Source organism: Scardinius erythrophthalmus (genome assembly GCF_964197995.2).
Source record: "Scardinius erythrophthalmus genome assembly, contig: HAP1_SCAFFOLD_361, whole genome shotgun sequence".
NCBI classification, from domain to species: domain Eukaryota; kingdom Metazoa; phylum Chordata; class Actinopteri; order Cypriniformes; family Leuciscidae; genus Scardinius; species Scardinius erythrophthalmus.
The window spans coordinates 18,999-39,569 of NW_028296251.1; the positions used below are offsets into that span (position 1 = coordinate 18,999).

At 45.0% G+C, this 20,571-nt stretch overlaps 1 protein-coding gene across 1 annotated transcript; it reads left to right on the forward strand.

Moving 5' to 3' along the window:
- Nucleotides 1-5,399: 5,399 nt before the first annotated feature.
- Nucleotides 5,400-20,170, forward strand: LOC308686519 (metabotropic glutamate receptor 2-like; the record flags this gene model as incomplete). Its single annotated transcript, XM_081394950.1, has 6 exons — nucleotides 5,400-6,215; nucleotides 6,297-6,584; nucleotides 14,562-15,399; nucleotides 15,876-16,939; nucleotides 19,840-20,020; nucleotides 20,097-20,170. The coding sequence occupies 6 exons, from the start codon at nucleotides 5,400-5,402 to the stop codon at nucleotides 20,168-20,170; spliced, it is 3,261 nt and encodes a 1,086-aa protein (XP_081251076.1).
- Nucleotides 20,171-20,571: the final 401 nt, after the last annotated feature.

A 20,571-nucleotide genomic window follows, 5' to 3' on the forward strand; every position in this document is an offset into this window, starting at 1 on the left:
TCCACTGGAAATCACTTTATTCTGACATCATACTGGAAACATGCAAATATAAATCAGCTTGAGAGAGTTTAGAGCCAGTAGGCCCTCACCCTCCAGCAGTGTCATTTCACTGAACATGGGATTTAAAGAGACAGCGCTGTGTTGTGTGTTAACACTGAGGCCGCATGAAGCACTTGGTTTATCACAATAACTACAGTATGGACATTACACTTTTAACAGTTTATCTATTATTTGAACTTATTCGTGAGAAAAGTTTTGCTTGAAAAATGATGTGTGCTATCTTTGTTTAAAATGAATGCCACTTGGTTTGATCCTTTGTTTTATAATGCAAAGACATTCATGCATTTTTAAGTGTGACTTAAGTGTTCAAATACATTCTGTGGACTGTGTAAACGCACGTCGCACACACACACACACACACACACACACACACACACACACACACACACACACACACACACACACACACACACACACACACACACACACAGAGAGAAACTCAACTGAGCACGAACTATCTACATCAAAACAAAGCTGGATTATCTGTATTATTTATGAACAACTTTGGCTCAGAGGATCAGAAATAGAGAAAGAGAGAAATAAAAATAGCAAACAAGAAAACAAGAGAGAATTTGCACTCCAGCTTTGTCTCTAAATTACACACAGACTGCTGCACGAGATGACAGTTTATACTTCTTTTTGTGCAGTTGTCTTAATGTTAGCTAATTCTTCAGAGAATGAGAGAGATAACTAGATCGCCCAGAGCTTTTAGCACATCTAAAAATACATCAATCTCATCAAACTCACAGAGAACAAAATATATCTCACTCCCCGTCTCAAGGGCCTGTCTCTAAAAGACGATGCAAAGAAACTGATTGCATTTGAACAACTGTGATGAAATTCCCTGTTCAATACAGAAATCACAAATGGACATGATGACAGCATCTGTCCTGCTTTACTGTACCTCTACTGATAATATGTGTACAGAATTGTTCTACTCTTATTGGTACTTGAGGCTTATTGGCGGTTGAGTAAACAAATGCATCCTTTATCGAAGCATCTTTACAAAAAATTACCGTGGTAATAATAGTTTTAGATGTCTGCCAAATATCAGTATTCTAGTACTGTAAAGCCTTAAAAACCTACACTTAACTTAAACTAAACTTAAAGGTCGAACGGGAATGTCACAAAGACAGTCAAGAAATGTTCGACTGGATCTCATCTTTGCATCAGATAGATAGATGGATAGATGGATAGATAGATAGATAGATAGATAGATAGATAGATAGATAGATAGATAGATAGATAGATAGATAGATAGATAGATAGATAGATAGATAGATAGATAGATAGATAGATAGATAGATAGATAGATAGATAGATAGATAGATAGATAGATAGATAGATAGATAGATAGATTACAGTTACAGTAGATCACCCTCAGTGTAATCTGTCAAAATGACGGCCGGCCTTCAGAGTTTTCCATCACTGCTAAAAACACTCAGTCAATAATGTAAAATATTCGGTTAACGTGAACTTTAGTTCATTCCCAAGTAACTCTGACCCATGAACTCATAGTTGTCAACACGACACTTAACCCCCGTTTGCCTCAGGGAGGACACAGCCTGCAATTAGAGCACTGTTTGTTCAAAGACACTTCATCTTCTGAAGCACAATGGAAATTCTCATTAGAGGCATAATAAATTTATATCTGAGCCAAAGGAGAAGAAAACTACACAACTATAGCATTACAAAATTATGAATTGCATAACATTTTGTTTTCTGGGTTAAGTAACTAATTTGTCATAGCTGATTTCAACAGATACACACAATCTTCTCACTGGTTCCTTCTGCAGACTGATAATGAAAACCAACCCACACAATGTTGTGTAACAAGACTTTTGAGACAAAGTCTGGTCCACTTTGCAGCTTTTTCTGTTCAGCTTGTTGTATTACATTTAAATGCACGCTGATTTTAATACAAAGAAGATTTTGAACCCAAATGACTTTCATTTTATGGCTAACAACAGCTAAAACATTCTCCCAAATATCTTCTTTTTTGTTCCAAAGAAGTAAGAACGTCATACAGGTTTGGAACGATGTGAGGGTGAATAAATGATGACAGAACTATTGTTCTCTTACGAGAGGTTCTCTCGTATTGCGTAAGCTTGCTTACGCTGCGGGAAAGTCTTCTTTTCTCGAGATACTGAAGCCAAAAATTATCCTTAATTTCATTTTTTGTCAACGCAGTGCAGCTGCGGGCAGCTGAGCTAGAGCGGCATACTGCGCGCTCATTGGCTGCCGCGCGGCAACTGCTTAAGCCTACCAGTGAGCCTGGCGTGACGTCACGCCCAATGAGGGCGCGCGCGTCCTAGCGCGTCACAGCCCGCCAGAATGGGCGGCGTCAGAGCATATATAAGGAAGGCTCGTAGGCTATATTCTCGATTTTCTGTCTTTTCAGCGAAGCACTCGCATCGCTGATCTCGGAGAGGAAGCCGTCGCCGTTGTCCTTCAAGGCCCAGCTAACGAGCCAGCTTAGGTCAGCCTGAGGAAGCCGGACGATCTTCGCCGCCTTCAGCCTGCCGTGCCAGCTCAGCTATCCGGCGAATATCCTTTGCAAGCTCTTTTGTGTGTGTTCTTGCTTCCGCAGCACTTTCTAAAAGAGCAGAGGCGTTGTTGCAAATGCCTCGCACCACGTGCGGCTCATGCCGCTCCGCGCTCAGCGACGGAGACCGCCATCTTCTCTGCGCTCTCTGCCTGGGCCAGGACCACGCAGCCGTCGCGCTTTCCACGGGCGGCTGCGCTTTCTGTGAAGAGCTGCCGATGTCGACCCTGCGGGCTCGACTCGCCCTCTTCGCGGAATCTGCTCCAACTGTCCTCGGGCCGCGTAAGAAGAAACGCCGCTCGCAGCGACCACCGGAGCCCGAGACTCGAGCCAAGGCCTCGCCGGAGCCTCTCCCGCGAGCCTCGCTCTCTCCTTCTCCGCCCCCGCTTCCCGACGCGCAGCCGACGGCTCACGCCCTCGATGCCGTCGCCTCAGGGGATGAAGCGGATGATGACGCGCTACTGGACACGTGCTCACTAATGGCGTCGGACAGCGAGGAATGGTCCGGTTCTGTCCGCTCCGCCTCCTCCACCAGAGCGTCCAGCAGGACTCACGCCAGTGTGGACGCCGAGCTTCTCCGCCTCCTCACGGCAGCAGTCGAACACCTGGGCCTCGAATGGTCCCCGCCAGCGGTGACTCCGCCCAACAGACTCGACGGGTGCTTTCTGCCCGCCAGTCGACGAGCTCCAGTGTCCAGGCCAGCGCCTTTTCTGCCGGAGCTTCACGAGGAGCTTACCAAATCCTGGGACGCTCCAGTTTCGGCCAGACTCCGTTCTCCGGCCTCATCTACTCTCTCTCGCGTAGACGGAGCCAAGGAGAAAGGGTATGACCGGATCCCACCGGTCGAACCAGCGGTTGCAGCGCATCTTTGCCCCCCATCCGCGAGATGGCGCTCAAAGACTGCCCTCCCGTCCAAGGCCTGCAGGACTACTTCGGCGTTTGCCAGCCGCGCTTTCTCCGCCGCTGGGCAAGCCGCCTCAGCCCTGCACACAATGGCGGTTTTACAAGTTTTTCAAGCCGACCTCCTCAGCCAGCTCGACGAGGGAAAACTTGATAAATCTGCTTTGACCGACCTGCGCAGTGCGACGGATCTCTCTCTTCGCACTACGAAAACAGCAGCCCAAGCGATCGGACGATCTATGGCTGCGCTGACTGTCATTGAGCGCCACCTCTGGCTAACGCTAGCCGACATGGGAGAGCAAGAGCGGTCCGTTTTTCTCAACGCCCCGCTCTCACCCGCCGGCCTCTTCGGCCCCGCGGTAAGTGGCCTCGTGGACAGCTTCTCGGAAGTTCAGAAGGCGTCACAGGCCATGAACCTCTTCCTGCCCCGCCGCTCGAGCTCCGCTGCAGGCCGCTCTAAAACTCAGCCTCCTGCACGCAGTCCCACGCGGCGCCCCTCCCGACCTCCAGCATCGCAGCAGCGTCAGCGCGGCCGACCCAGGTCCCGCTCCACCAGCCAACACAGGCCGCCACCCCCGCGGGGTCCCCGGCCTAGAGTTTCGCTGAAAACCGAGCCTGCGAAATCCTCCTAGCACTCGCAAGGAGGAAAAGACGGTTGAGTCCCGCCGCGGCCGGACCGCCGTCGAAGCTAACCTGTATCCCTCTGCCAGTCCCCTTGATAAAGGCTACTGCAGTAGTGTCCACCGCAGCCAACGAGCCAGTTTCTCAACTCTCTCGCCTGCACACAAACGCCGTTTTTACGGCGACCCAGATAAATCGAATAAAGAGTGTAAAATCTGGTCATCCGGCTCACGCCGTCAGTGCTATGAGTGTAGTAAACATGCCCACACCCCAGTGCTCATCACTACACACAAGCACAATCCCCCCTGTGTACCCCACAGAGTGCACTCACATAAAGCGCGCTACGGCCGCTCGAGTGTTAGCTGTAGGTCACGTGCCCACAACCCAGTGCTCACACCTACACAGTGCCCGCTCTGCCTCACACATTCGGGGACGAAAGCACTCCACCGCCGGCTGTGCGTTAATAAAGAGTCCTGTGCCCGCTATACAGCACGCACGCTCTCATGTACACACTCACGAGCCCGCCCCGCTTCCGCGCCGCGAGCCGTTGCTCAAAACGCTCTCTCACAGCGTCATTCAGCCGGCTGCCGCTATCAGCGAGCCCCCGTCTCCCCTCACTGTCACTGCGCGACTCGCGCACATACCGCCACAGGCTCCCCGTCCCGCGCTGTGCGGCGGGCGGGACCCGGAGGCTATCCGACCCCTAGCTATGAGTGCGAATGCATGGAAAGCTATTCCGGGAATGTCGGAATGGGTATTAAACACAGTGATAAAGGGCTATTCGCTTCAATTCGCTCGCCGCCCCCCGCGTTTTCGCGCCCGGGTCGAGACACAAGTGAAAGCAGATGCAGCCCATCTGCTTCACACAGAGATAGCGAATTTACTGCACAAAGGTGCCATAGAACGGGTTCACCCTCTGGCTGCCGAGGCAGGCTTATACAGCCGCTATTTCCTCGTACCCAAGAAGGGCGGAGCGCTCAGACCTATACTAGATCTGAGATATTTGAACAAAGCGCTCGTGAAACGACCGTTCAAAATGCTCACGACCGGTCAAATCCTCGCGCAGATTCGCCCGGGGGACTGGTTCATCTCTCTCGATCTGAAAGACGCGTATTTTCAGATTCAGATTATTCCCCGTCACAGGCCATTCTTGAGATTCGCCTTCGACGGTCAGGCATATCAGTACACCGTCCTGCCGTTCGGCTTGTCCCTGGCACCCCGTACTTTTACGAAGTGCATGGACGCGGCCCTCGCACCCCTGAGATCGAAAGGGATGCGAATTCTGAACTATCTGGACGATTGGCTCATTATAGCGCAGTCAACAGAGGAACTAGTCTCTCACAAGAAAGCGCTTCTCGGTCATTTGGAAAGCCTGGGTCTTTCCGTGAACTGGGACAAGAGCTCTCTAACCCCCAGCCAGTCTATCACTTTCCCGGGTATAGATCTGGATTCGGCGGCGATGACGGCCAGACTGTCAACACAGCGCGCGCGCCGTGTTCGGCACCTCGCCGCTTCCGTTCAGGTGGGAAAAGTTTTTCCCCTAAAAACCTTTCAGAGGCTTTTGGGCCATATGGCGTCAGCCGCAGCGGTCCTGCAGCTGGGTTTACTTCGAATGCGCCCGCTTCAGTGCTGGCTAAAGTCGGAAGTGTCCCGCAAAGCATGGATTTCGGGCCGTGCACCAGTCAGAGTGACTCAGCGCTGCGTCTCAGCCCTGCAGCCCTGGCTGGCGGCCGAATGGTTTCAGCGGGGAGTGTCGATGGGGGTCATCGCACACCGCAAAGTGGTCTCGACAGATGCGTCCAACATGGGTTGGGGAGCGACTCACGAGGGCAGTCCGATTTGCGGCCGGTGGTCGAATACGGAGAGAAGCCTTCACATAAACTGTCTAGAGATGCTGGCGGTCGAGAAAGCGCTGAAGCACTTTCTACCACTCCTACGGGGACACCATGTGCTAGTCCGCTCGGACAACATGTCAGTAGTGTCTTACGTGAACCGCCAGGGCGGAATCAGATCCAGAGCCCTGCGCGCTCTCACAGAGCGCCTCCTATCCTGGGCTCAGGGCCCGCTGCGCTCCCTAAGGGCAGCTCATGTACCCGGTCGCTTCAACGACGGCCCGGACAGACTGTCCAGGGACAACGTTCCCCCAGGGGAATGGTCTCTACACCGCCAGACGGTCCAAGCGCTTTGGCATCGCTTTGGCAAAGCGGAGATCGACCTCTTCGCCGCGAGCGAGAACGCTCAGTGCCAGAGGTTTTTCTCGAAACACGAGGACGCGCTGGCCCAGACATGGCCCAGCGTTCCGCTGTATGCGTTCCCCCCGATCTCGATGCTGCCTCAAGTGCTAGCGAGGATCAGGGAGACGAACTGCGCAGCGCTCCTCATAGCCCCGCGCTGGGAAAACCAACCATGGTTTTCCGAGCTGATGAGGCTGACAGACACAGCCCCATGGCCGATCCCGGTGAGGAGAGATCTTCTCTCTCAAGCTCGAGGATCGATTCTGCATCCCCATCCAGAGCACTGGTCTCTGCATGCGTGGGAAATCAACGGATATTCGTTGATCTGCCAGAAGGGGTAATTAACACGATCACGCAGTCCAGAGCCCCCTCGACGAGGCGGCTCTATGCGTCTAAATGGTCAGTGTTTAACAAATGGTGTGTGGAAATGGGTTCTAATGCTCAGTCCTGTGGAGTCCCACAGGTATTGAACTTTCTCCAAGAGATGTTGGACGCGGGCAGGTCCCCCTCCACGCTCAAGGTTTACGTCGCGGCCATAGCAGCGTTCGCCGACTCGGCGCGCGGCCGCTCACTGGGCAGGGATGAACTCATCACCCGTTTTCTGCGAGGGGCCAGGAGGATGAACCCTCCCCGGCCCCCGTCAGTCCCTATTTGGGACCTGTCCCTGGTCCTAGAGTCCCTGAAAGTGCATCCGTTCGAGCCTTTGGACTCTGTGGAGTTGAAATACTTGACGCTTAAAACCGTTTTTCTGCTAGCTCTGGCTTCAGTCAAACGAGTGGGCGATTTGCATGCGCTGTCTGTCAGCGCGTCGTGCCTCGAGTTTGGACCTAACGACTCGTTAGCCATTCTCAAACCGAAGCACGGCTATGTCCCCAAAGTGTTAGGTACTCCCTTTAGGGCTCAAGTCATTACCCTATCGGCCCTGCCGTCATCCGGCAGTGAGGAGGGTGTCAACCGCCTTTGCCCGGTCAGGGCGCTAAGGTGTTATGTCACGCGCTCTGCAGCCTTCAGGCTCTCAGAGCAGCTTTTCGTTTCGTTTGGAGGGCGCGCTAAGGGTCGCGCCGCCTCGAAACAGACGCTATCCAGATGGATAGTGGACGCTATTGCGGCAGCATATGCGTCAAAAGACCTGCAATGTCCGTTGGGCATACGGGCTCATTCCACCAGAGGCATGGCCTCATCGTGGGCATGGTCCAGCGGGATTTCCATTCATGACATTTGTATGGCGGCGGGCTGGGCGTCCCCCTCCACTTTTGTTAGGTTTTATAACCTGGAAGTTCCCGCTCTGCAGGCGAAACTTCTGTCAGTCTAGTCGTGTTCATGTCCTGCCCATATGCGCAGGTTGTACTATTGACTAGCTTGTCTGTTGAGCTGCACGCTCAGGGTCAGTATACATAGACCGGCCTTGCCGTTCTTGCGTTCCCTAGATGTGCTTATGAACATGTGTTGGCCCGCACCGCTGGCCACCTGTTTTTCACCTCTATGCTCTTCATAGAGTCATATGTGATTGTTAGGCTCGCACGGCGTGGACAAGGGGTTCCCGCAGCGTAAGCAAGCTTACGCAATACGAGAGAACCTCTCGTAAGAGAACGATACTCGGTTACTCACGTAACCTCGGTTCTCTCTAGAGAGGGAACGAGTATTGCGTTCCCTGCCGTGCTTGAAGCCTGTAGCTCGTGTCGCTTCATTCGACAGAAAACAGAGAATATAGCCTACGAGCCTTCCTTATATATGCTCTGACGCCGCCCATTCTGGCGGGCTGTGACGCGCTAGGGCGCGCGCGCCCTCATTGGGCGTGACGTCACGCCAGGCTCACTGGTAGGCTTAAGCAGTTGCCGCGCGGCAGCCAATGAGCGCGCAGTATGCCGCTCTAGCTCAGCTGCCCGCAGCTGCACTGCGTTGACAAAAAATGAAATTAAGGATAATTTTTGGCTTCAGTATCTCGAGAAAAGAAGACTTTCCCGCAGCGTAAGCAAGCTTACGCAATACTCGTTCCCTCTCTAGAGAGAACCGAGGTTACGTGAGTAACCGAGTATCGTTTTCCTATCTTTTTGGCAAAAGGCAAGACAACCGCCTTTCAGCTCTGTTTTCTCTGGTCAGGTAGCACCAATTTAAAAAACAAAATTGCCTTTCTACTGTATAGACAGCCAAGTTTTATTGAAAGCCAATTTTGCCAGCGGTGAAGTGCACCTTTAAAACATCAATCCAGTAAGCGTTATTATTGTTAACTGAAATTATTTAAAATTGTCTTTAATTATTGAAATAAATTATTGAAATCGAAATGTTTCGATTTTATTCTCGTAATTTTTTATTTTTTTTTTTTTTACGGATTTTTTTTTCTTTTCACATTACGGTTCAGGGCTTCCGTAGAATTTATTAAACTAAAACTGAAATAAAAATAAAGCTAAATTGTTCCCTGTTTTCAGGGAACAATTTTCATACATTTTTCATAAAAAAATAAATGTTTTGCCAGTTCTTATTGAAACCCATAAAATCATGATATTTCTGTTTGGTGCCTTTGATGTCACTGTCCCAAACCTTCAATAGTAACCATAGTGCACAATTCCATCCTGTGGTGCCATGAGCAAATCAGTGTTGGAAATCAATTTTCCTGTGGTCCCAAAGTGGCTAATCATATGGCATTTCAGAGAAACCTGAAATAACTAAAAAAATCCATGTTAATATTGACACAAATTGATCTATTTGTCAGTCAACAAATATATAACAAAATATTTCAACTATATGCTTTATAATGTACCAAGAAATTATTCGTTTATGTACACAATATATTGTGCAGAGAAATACACAAACATTTCAGGTTTGTGGGAAGGATGTCACAGCCAGCGACAGCAATTGAAGGTCTCAGAGGAGCTCTTCCAACTGTGCTGGACAACAAGGCCATGACAAGCCTGCCAAAGCTCATGCCACCTGTCCAGCACTGGGGTGGAAGAGCTTCGAGGGGTCTTCAGGCAGCCTGGAGCTCGTTCACCCAGTGGTAAATGAGAGACGCTCTTGGCAGGGAACCCAAAGAAGCATGACACGACTGAACATGAATATAAAGGAGATAACACACAGGGTAGCACATGTCCTCGCTGGTTTTCTCACACCTGTTTTTCACCCATTGCCATCTGGATTGTGAGACGGAATCAGGGCTGACATATTACCATTCATCGGTTGATGGTACAAAGCTTTATGTGTGTGTATGGGTAATGGTGGCGGGAGGCAGAGCTATATCGAGTGCTGGAGTGGGTGGTGGCGATGAGATTGGCAGACTATCCCGCTAATTTCGTGAGTGACAGGTCCCTAGAGAGGGAATAAACAAAATCGTCATGGTTTAACAACTCACATCGCACATCATTCTTGATAGCTTAATTATCTCATGGTTAAATTCATATTCACAAGCAGACACAATCATTACAAGCAGACATCATGGAAAATGTGGCTTGTTTTTTCTTTCATTATTTAGATAATATATAAAAAAATGTAATCACCTTCATGCTAACCTTTTCTTTTGTCTATGACACAGCTTCAAAGCAAAAATAAGTTCTGAAATGACAAAAAGGCATCATAAATGTGTCATGAAAGTAGTCCATATGGCTTATGTGCTATATCCAAGTCTTTTGACGTCATATGATTTGTGATGAGGGAAACAAAGCTTTTCCAAAACTCTGAAACAATTGGCACCTGCTGGTCAAAATGGTTGAAATGCAATGAAAACGCCTGCTTTTAAAACACTTTTGATGCTGCATAAGGAATTAAAGGGATAGTTCACTTTGAAATTAAATTTTGGTATGTTTTAGCTTACCTCAAGGGCATCCAAGATGTAGGTGTCTTTTTTTCCACAGTAGTTTCAATTTTGATATTTTTAGGTCAAACCGTTCTTGTCTGTCAGTCGTATAATGCAGGTCTATGGTCACTGTCTCAAAGAGCATGCACAGAGTCCAAATTAAAACAATTCCCCATCGTCCAAATTAAACAATTCCCCATCGTAAGTACACATTGATGGCCTAAGACATGAAACGAGCGGTTTGTGTGAGAAAACGAACAGTATTTATATCGTTTATACCTCTTGTAACACAGCCATGTCCAAGTGATCTGAGGGCGCGCGTGGACATGGCTGTGTTACAAGAGGCCCTTGAGGTAAGCTAAAACATACCAAAATTTTATTTCAAAGTGAACTATCCCTTTAAGGAACCAGAGACTTTCATATTTCAATGAGCCATGTGTATTAAATTTACACCTCAAATCAACATACTGTACAGTCAGCAAACACATAAAATACACAGACGTTCAGTTGTGAAGTAAACACCAAATACTTCAGACTTTTATAGTAGCATTTTGGCTACCAAAATGGCTCAGTCTTTGGAGTTGTAGGAGTGAGACAGTGGCTGTTGGTATCGTTGATTAATTGTAGCTCATGAAATGAACAATAGATGGAAAGAGTGTTGTTGAATGACTTGTAAAATATCACATGAGTCAAATGGGCCACATTTACGGTGCTTTTGCACTAGTTAACTTACTAGAAAATCTGAATCGAATGTTTTCATGTCAGATTGCACTCATTAAAAAGGCAGAGCTTTTGTATATGTGAGACATTTGGAGAGTTACTGAGGAATGCATTTGATAATGCCAACCAATCAATAGCCAACATGCTCCTTTCATCGCCAGCACATTTTCTCTCCCGCACAAGGTGACGGAATATATTATCATGTTTCTTTAGCACAAAATGTGTGTGTGTGTGTGTGTGTGTGTGTGTGTGTGTGTGTGTTAGCACACAATTATAAATAATAATGACATGCATAAAAAATGTGACAAAATATCCTCAGGTGCTGTGTGGAATTAAGAGCAAGTATTGTCTGACTATTTCATGCTTGCAAGTCTCTTAAGGTGAAGAAGTTGTTTGCCAGGAGTCACTGTTCGTTAGTGTTTCTGTATGTAATAACGGAGTGGGTGTGTGTGTCTCAAGGTCACTCATATGGAGATCTCCACTGTGGTCTGAGACACTGAAAATGTTAATAGGTTGGAACTGCATGTGGTGTTCTTGGAATGCCAAAACAACAGACAAATAACACTCATAATTAATCGCATATAAATGCCAAGTCATTTGCATTTCCCACGTAATTAAAGAGAATTAAAACTAAATTAGAATTAGCACTCCAATATTTCAAACCACAATGCAAACCTTGTTTATTTGTTTGTCATGTTTAGTCATTTGCAATTCTCTAGCTCTTAACAGAGAGTGAAGACACCGTTTGGCTCAGTAGCACTTGGTGAAGAAGTGTCCTGGGAAAAAACAGATGGTGTTGTGATGTTTGGAGGCTGGGAAAGCTTGAAAAGGGGTTTTGCTGTCACAGAGCATCACTTTACCCTGATTAGCCTTTCATTTGGGTGTTTAGCTTACATTCAGGACAGGGTCAGACACTTAATCATTCTTTCACAACCCTCTATGAAGCCTTGTTTTTGACCAGCCTTTGAAAAACGTTTTTAAATAAGATGGGAATTGCACAAAGATTGGATTATTATCCGTTTCATGTTAAAACTAAGAATTACAAGTCAGGAACAACTAAATTATGGATTGAATTTTCTGATGAAATTGTGAGAGTTATTTGCCTCTGGAAAACTTGCATCCACAATGCTGTGTGCTTTTTTTATTTTTTTTTGCCAGGGGGTTGCTATGCCGTTACTAAGGTGTTTTGTTGCCAAGACATTACTAGATAATTGCTAGGGTGTTCAGGGTGGTTGCTAATGTGTTGCTAGGTCAGTGGTCCTCACAAAGATAGCTGTACAAGTACACACACACACACACGCACATGTGGTTCTCAGCCCGAGGCCCCCCCATCCCCATTCGAGACAATATTCAAGAGATTTCTTGTACTTCTGCTGCTCATTTTCAAACTTTATTTAAAGATATATAAAAAATAAGTTAAAAAAATAAGTTTAAAAAAAAATAAGTTTCTTGATTCCAAAAGTTTCAATGAAAGTGACCAATGAATTTACTTTTGTAAAAAAAAAAAAAAAAAAAAAAAAAAAAAAATATATATATATATATATATATATATATATATATATATATATATATATATATATATATGTTTTTTCTTTTTCTTTTTTTACTAACAAATAGCAATTTCTACCCGATAAAATATCTTAGCACTTGACATAACCAGAAAAAATGAAAAAACAATGACATGGCTTTTTTAAGAATTTACTAATTTCCTTGATCTTTCCAGGTCTAGAAATTCCTTTATATACCCAGGTTTTCTATGACACTGGGAACCCTGTATCTTAAAATAGATGGTTGCTGAGGGTGCATGGTTTTTTGTCTTATTTAAAATACTTTTAGGTCATAATACGTTTTTGTTTTAGTCTGACTGAAATCGCACTTTCAGCTGCAATGACAATGTCACACTGCTTTTTAGAGCCTCACTGGAACTTTAACGTTGCTGTTATGATTTGCAGCAAAAAACTCTTAGAATGGGAAATGCAGCGAGGTCTATATTTCCATGTTCCACTGTCTGGGTAGGGTAACAGTACACACACTAGAGTCAGCTCAGGTGGTCCCTGTCAAATGCTTCAGTGGCATTCTGGCCGTTTCTGTTTTCTGAAAAAAAAAAAAAATGAATGTGTTGATACGCAACTGGAATATCAACATCTGCTCGAGCTTCTAAAGTGGCCAGTGACGCTTAAGAGGTGTTGACGAACGCATTAGATTTCCAGACAGCTCACACATATTAACAACACAGCTCTTTTAAATCCTGATTTTTCTTCTATTTTTCTAATGGGTGGGTGGTGTGCCAATTCCTTTTTTGGGAAAATTTTAATGCCAGGGAAAAAAAACAGGGCTAATTCAAGGATTTTTTCTCACTTTTGATTACGATTTAGCCTGACAATTGTCAAATTTAGCAGAGGTGAGATGCCAAACCAGCGTTCCTCCTCTGTGGCGGATTGCACTTGTCTAAATGAATCCGATTTTCTCAATTCACCTCTTTGCAGACTGTCTGCTCTCCCTCAGGCTTGAATAAACTGAGCTATGTAAGTGTGCTTGTCAGAAACTGACATGTACGTTCACCACCCATCAGCTCTAATGTCTGTCAGCTGAGAGCTGGACCCAACAGCTACAACCAAATAATTTTGTTAAATTTTGAGTGATTATTTAAATCATGCTATCCATCTTACAGTCAGGCTTGTATGTTCTGTCGTCCTCTTGTGATAATAGCTCATTAACAATACACTAGAATTAAAGATTTCATGGTCTGTGACTTTCAACTAAATTTTTTCAATATTCTCAAGTAACAAAAATAGCACATTTTCTCTTTCCTCTGTCAACACTCTTAGTGTAAATGGAAAAAATATCTCTCAAATCAGATTTTGAAGGTGTCATAGCCTGAGGAAACTTACACCATATCTAACATTATAATTTTGTCTGCTAGCACAGTTATCTTACGTGATCAGAATTAGGTCTGTCTGAGTCCCATGAAACTATGGCCTGAAATGATAGGCTCAGATGAGGGAGATAGGAAAACAGGACAGAGGTAAAAGCTGTATCTTTCTCCCTCCCACATTTAAAAGAATGTTATGGGACATCTTGCGCTTACCGAGTTTGCAAAGAGCATCTGTGGGTCACTGACTCATTGGGAAACTGGGGTTTTTAATTTATGGTAGATACTGAACAGCAAAAACAAACATTTTCAGTGACATAAAGGGCGCTTTGCGCTATGTTTTTTATTGGAAAAACCTGCATCTTATTTCATAACTGCCCACAGTCCCTTGTAACCTGACACATGCACTGAAATAGCATTTCACCATATTAACATTTATTTTAAACAGGCGACTTTCATTCTGTTCAGAGCAAAAACGCATTCTATGTAAATAAGGCTCATTATAGATTACCCCATATTCAGTAAACCCATTGCTATTTGTCTGAGGCAATTACCATTGTGATACTGCCACCCACAGAAAGCTGGCAGTAAACAGAAATTAAAAAAAGATTAACATTTCTACAATTTATATAATTAATGGATGGATGTTAAAAAAATGTAGATAATGTGCCTAATTCCTTTAATAAAACAGCTACTTAAGCTACATTTGCTACGTCTTATGGAAATCTTAGGTATACGCAAAGTGTGGTAAAATGGTTGCATAAAATTATATTATAAAAAAGTATTACTGCCTAATAATCAGTTATTTTTCTTTCTTTGCAGGTGGCAAACCTTCTTAGACTCTTCCAGATCCCACAGATAAGTTATGCTTCCACTAGTGCCAAGCTCAGCGACAAATCCCGTTATGATTATTTCGCCCGAACTGTCCCACCAGACTTCTATCAGGCTAAAGCCATAGCTGATATCATACGGTACTTCAACTGGACCTACGTTTCCACTGTAGCCTCAGAGGGTGACTACGGTGAGACGGGTATCGACGCGTTTCAACAAGAAGCCAGAGTACGCCAAATCTGCATCGCAACTTCAGTGAAAGTCAGCCGCTCAGTAAACAGAGGAAATTATGAAAATGTTATTCGTTCACTTCAGCAAAAAGCCAATGCCAAAGTGGTGATTCTCTTCACCAGAAGTGAAGATGCAAGGGAACTGCTCTCTGCCGCAGCCAGGATGAACGCTACCTTCATTTGGGTGGCCAGCGACGGCTGGGGAGCGCAGGAGAGCGTAGTCCATGGCAGCGAGAAGGCCGCTAATGGGGCTTTCACCATTGAGCTTGCCTCATACTCTATAAGGGAGTTTGAAGACTATTTCACCAAGCTAACACCGGAATTGAACACACGGAACCCATGGTTTAGGGAATTCTGGGAGCATAGGTTTGGCTGTCGTCTCCATGAACACGGCTGCGCCAGTAATAGCCTGAGGAATGGGTCTTTTAAGCCAGAATCAAAGATCATGTTTGTGGTGAATGCAGTCTATGCCATGGCCTATGCCCTTCACAACATGCGGCAAGCTGTGTGCCCCAATACCACAAAGGTGTGCGACGCCATGAAGCCAGGCAATGGAAAGAGGTTCTACCGGGAGTTTATTCTCAAGACTAAGTTTGATGGTGAGTAGCGACCAGTTGAGATCTTTCAAGTTCTATTTCATTTAGTCCTATTTTTTGCCATAGAACATTTCCTCCCAATCAATGAAACAGCTCTTCAATTATCTACCTAAAATTTTATCTAACCAATAAGTCTTGATGCACCGAAACTTCATTTCACTTGCCACACATCCTTTATCAAATTATCAGAGAGCTCTCAACTGGTCTCCAAGAGCAATGCAATCTCAGACAGGATAATCAGTTTGACAGACCATGAACTATATACTGATTTATTGGATGTGGTTTCAACAGATTAAATCTTTCAGTTTAAATGTCGAGAAATAAATTTGAGAGATTAGCTAACATTACATCACTAAGATCAGTTTCTGAATTGAGATGAATTGCACATTAAATTTAAAATGAATTAATGTTGCATGTAGTCTATGGCTTTAGGATTCAGACTTTAATAAAGGTACTGTAATGTTGTTAAACCTTTTCAGCCCCTTTTAGGCCTGCTGACACTGAGAACGTGGTGCGGTTCACCTCATTAGGTGACTGCCTGGGTCGCTACAACATCTTCCACTACCACAAAGAGGAAAACAAGTTTTTTTACCGGAAGGTAGGCTACTGGGCACAGAGCTTAGTGCTCAATACCAGTCTGGTGCCTTGGGCAGGTGGAGCAATTCCTACATCTCAGTGCAGTGACCCATGCCAACCCAATGAAGCTAAAAGCATGCAACCTGGGGACGTGTGTTGTTGGATTTGCATCCCATGCCAACCCCACCAATACCTCCTAGATGAATTTACCTGTGTGGACTGTGGATTTGGAGAATGGCCCTTAGCTAACCTCACAGGGTGCTATGAGCTTCCGGAGGAGTACATCCACTGGTCGGACGCATGGGCGGTAGGACCCGTCACCATTGCCTGTCTGGGGATGCTGTGTACGCTTGCTGTGGCTGTGATTTTCTTACGGAACAATGACACTCCGGTTGTGAAAGCTAGCGGTCGAGAACTTTCATACATCCTGCTATTTGGTGTACTCCTTTGCTATGCCATGACCTTCATTTACATTGCCAAACCTTCGGCATTTGTGTGCACCCTGCGTCGTCTTGGCCTTGGCTCCTCCTTTGCGGTTTGTTACTCGGCTTTGCTTACGAAGACCAACAGGATTGCTCGGATCTTTGGTGGGGCAAGAGACAGTGCCCAACGTCCACGCTTCATCAGCCCTGCCTCTCAGGTAGCAATCTGTGCCATACTGATCTCTGCCCAGCTGTTGGTCGCTCTTGTCTGGTTGCTGGTCGAGGCACCAGGTGTGAGGAAAGAGGTGGGTCCAGATCGAAGAGATGTGGTGACTCTGAAATGCAATAGCCTGGACTCAAGCATGCTGGTGTCCCTCACCTACAACTGCATCCTCATCATCCTCTGCACCTTCTATGCCTTCAAGACCAGGAAATGTCCAGAGAACTTCAACGAGGCCAAGTTCATCGGCTTCACCATGTACACTACCTGCATCATCTGGCTGGCCTTCCAGCCCATCTTCTACGTCACTGCCAGTGACTACAGAGTAAGTAGGATACATAGTTAGAAACAAGTTTGAAGGTACATGCCAGTTTACTGTAGTGATATCATCTACTTCAGTTGTTCCCAACCGTGGTTCTGGAGTACTCCCAAGAATACACTTTTTGGATGTCTCCCTTATCTAATGCACCCAGGTTTTGGAGTCTCTATTAATGAACTGATAAGTTGAATCATGTGTTGATTAGGGTAGTGGTGTCCAGTCCTACTCCTTAGTTCTAAACTGGCCCAACACCCCCGTCTGGAAGTTTCTAGTAATCCCGGAGAGATTGATAAGGTGATTCAGATGTGTTTGATTACAGTAGGAGCGAAAATCTGCAGGACAGTTGACCTACAAAAGCAGAATTGAAGAACCCTGCATTAGGGAGACAATGTGCTGTGTTGGAGATACTCCGTGACTAGGGGTAGGAACCACTGATTTATTTCGCATAGACATGCTCCTAAAAGGCACATAAAGACAAAAAAAGCAATGATATAACATCCTGTTTATGTGCACAGTTCCTTGCCAGAACAAGCTGCAAAATTAACCAGAATTTATGCCAATAGTGGCTATGCAAGATTGTCTTTGATTCTTATGCTAAAGAGGAGATACTTCATGAACCTCCATACATTGACCCAAACAGATTTCTGCTGAAATGTAACTGTAATGTAAAATGTAATACATTTGAGTTTATTAGATTATGCAGTGAATACCCTATTACCATACTGCAAAACATCCTTGAGATTTTGCTTTTTTCAGAAGACAGAAGCAGTCGAAAGATATGCCAAAAACTCATAACTCAAGACTCATTTCAGTCTTGAGGTTTTCTGCAAGTCATGACACCAAACAGGAGATTACTTTTAGAGCTGGCCTCTGGCTCTCTTAACCAGACAAACTCAGTGTGCCAGCTCAAACATACAGTGATGTGAATGTCTAGTCGATATAGTAGCACTATCTGAGGGATGAGGGCTGCCTGTCGCATGTTATCAGGACTCTTATTGCTGTGGGGTGAGAGATGTCAGAGCTCTGTTAGTTTCATTGTAGACACGGTCATCAAGAATGCCCCCTGGCTGAGAGTGGCAATCCCTGCACTGCAACAGCAAATCGTTTTACAACACAAACACACTATATCCACAGAGAATTATACCAGACAATTATATCATTTTGGTGCTGTCAATATCAGTTCTGGAGTGCTATGTAGTATCAGCCAGTTAACCTTTGGAGGAAGAAGAGAAGAGGCAATACCTAAAGATTAAGTGTCAGGGAAAAGATTTATTTCACCACTATAATAGTTGATTTTTTGGCTTGAGAGGTTCTCAGTCTGAATAAACCAGAGGTCGTCAATCCTGCTCCTGGAGACCCAATGTCCTGTAAAATCTATTTCCAACCTGCTTCAACACACCTGCCAATGCTTTTCAAGCGATCTTGAAGACTTTAGGTTTTCAACTTGAAGTAGGCTGCACAGACCAATCGTGTATGACATCAAAGTACCTAGTAAGACCTTAATTAGATGGTTCAGGTCATACATATGTACAGGCATACACTAAGACAAATTATTAAAGGTGCAGTATGTTAAATTGACAGCTAACGGTTGAAATGGGTACTGCAGTACAAACTCAAAATATTTGGGAGAGTTGTTTCCCCGCCACTCCTCCTCAGACTCGACGCACATGCGGGTTGCCAGATTGAAGACACGCAACAGGAACGAGGGCGATAAGATTTATCCTGGTCTTAGAGCTTTTCAGATAGATCCCGAGGCTTTTAAGATCGGGTAGAATCTGCAATCTCTGACCCAGTTAGTTCGCTGGCTGCCATGGTTGCAATATGCTGTGTTTTCCGCCAACTGGCATCCCCGGGGTGTCGAAATACTATTGGCTGGGATTTCACAGACCAAAACAAAAACAGAGGCTGCATCCGAAATTGCATGCTCTGAGTAGGTGCTTATTTTGAATAAGTAATAACTTCATGACCACTAAAAAAGTATGTTCTATTTAATATGAATATGTGTAGTATGAATGTAATCTGGACGTACTACATTCGCCATGTTGTCATTGTCATGTGACCTTCCAACGTCAGTTACGCCGCTTCACTGCCATTCATAAATCCTCTCCCGTGGCCTCATGGGATAGTAAAGTGTCCATTATATGCACACTTTAGAATCTCGTCAGAAGTAGTAGGTCATCCGGGTACTTCTCGCCTCCTCTACTGTGAATTCGGAAAGACTCCTTTTTTTCGCCTACTATATAGTAGGGAAGTATGCGATTTCGGATGCAGTCAGACATTCCAACCTGGAAATCACATTTCAAAGGTGAATAACTGGCTCTAGCATTGTTTTTTTTAGAAGAAACGAGTATGTGAACTTAACATGTTTCCTAAATATCTGCAAACATATGGTATTTGTATGCGTTAGTTCAGTCAAAAATATTACATACAGCATCTTTAATCTGGTATTACCTCATGTTATTTGGACATGATATTATGATAATATCTCTCCACTGCATTATTTGAAGTACCAATGTAAATACAATGGTACATGCATTTAATAATCACTTGGTACCATGGTAAATATCAAAGTGCTTGGGTATTATCTTATATCATCACTTCACAAAGCTATCAACACAGAACTTATTCAGGCAATGAATACAGAACACAGTTCAATCAAAAACTGGCCCTATTTAACCTCAAATTCAAGAATTAGGAAGTTATATTTTGCTTAAAGAAAATAAAGCCTATTTTTAGTCTTCATTTTTTCATGCAAAATATCAAATGTTCTTTCCTTTTAATTTTGCACTGAAATCTGACCAAGGCTGGCGTTCATGACATTCATTGTGTATGGTAACAAACTGTTGTGAGCCAGGTTGAATGATACACTTATCTGAACATGTTAAATCCTGTTGATCACTGTACAGGTGCAGACCACTACCATGTGCATCTCCGTCAGTCTGAGTGGCTCCGTGGTGCTCGGCTGCCTCTTCGCCCCCAAGATCCACATCATCCTTTTCCAGCCGCAGAAGAATGTGACCACTCTGAGGGCCAAAGAAAACCGATTCTCCACGGCAGTCACCGCACCGAGCTCCACCTACTCACAAGGTAACCACATTCACTCCTAAAGCTTCAGCTAATGGTTATTGATCATTTCCTTTATTTCAATTATCTTTTTCCACAGCTTCAGCCTCTACTATAGTACCAACTGTGTGTAACGGGCGAGAAGTGGTGGACTCTACGACATCATCGTTGTGAAGACGTATTTAAGCAAGATGGGGCCAATTTTATGTCACATCATCAAAATCAGGAGTTGAATGCAATTTCGTAGACTTGTGCTCTTTATTTGATACTCTAATCAAATATTTGGAGTCAATCTCAGTTTATCTCATGATCTTATCCTGGACACCTATGCATCATTCTTGATGGTGTCCCAAATGATCCCGTGGTCACCTCTATCTTGACCAAGCATGTTTTTGTCTTTCAGTTAGACAGTAAAGCTATTCTTTATGATCAAGAGCTTTGAAAGGACAAGGACCATTGTAAATGTGATTATAGATCCATGTGCCAATGTGCTAGTCTAGTAAATTTAAAGCCACTTGACAAGGGAATGGAAGTTGTTTTGAAGAAACATGACGGTGCAACTAGACTTGGCCACA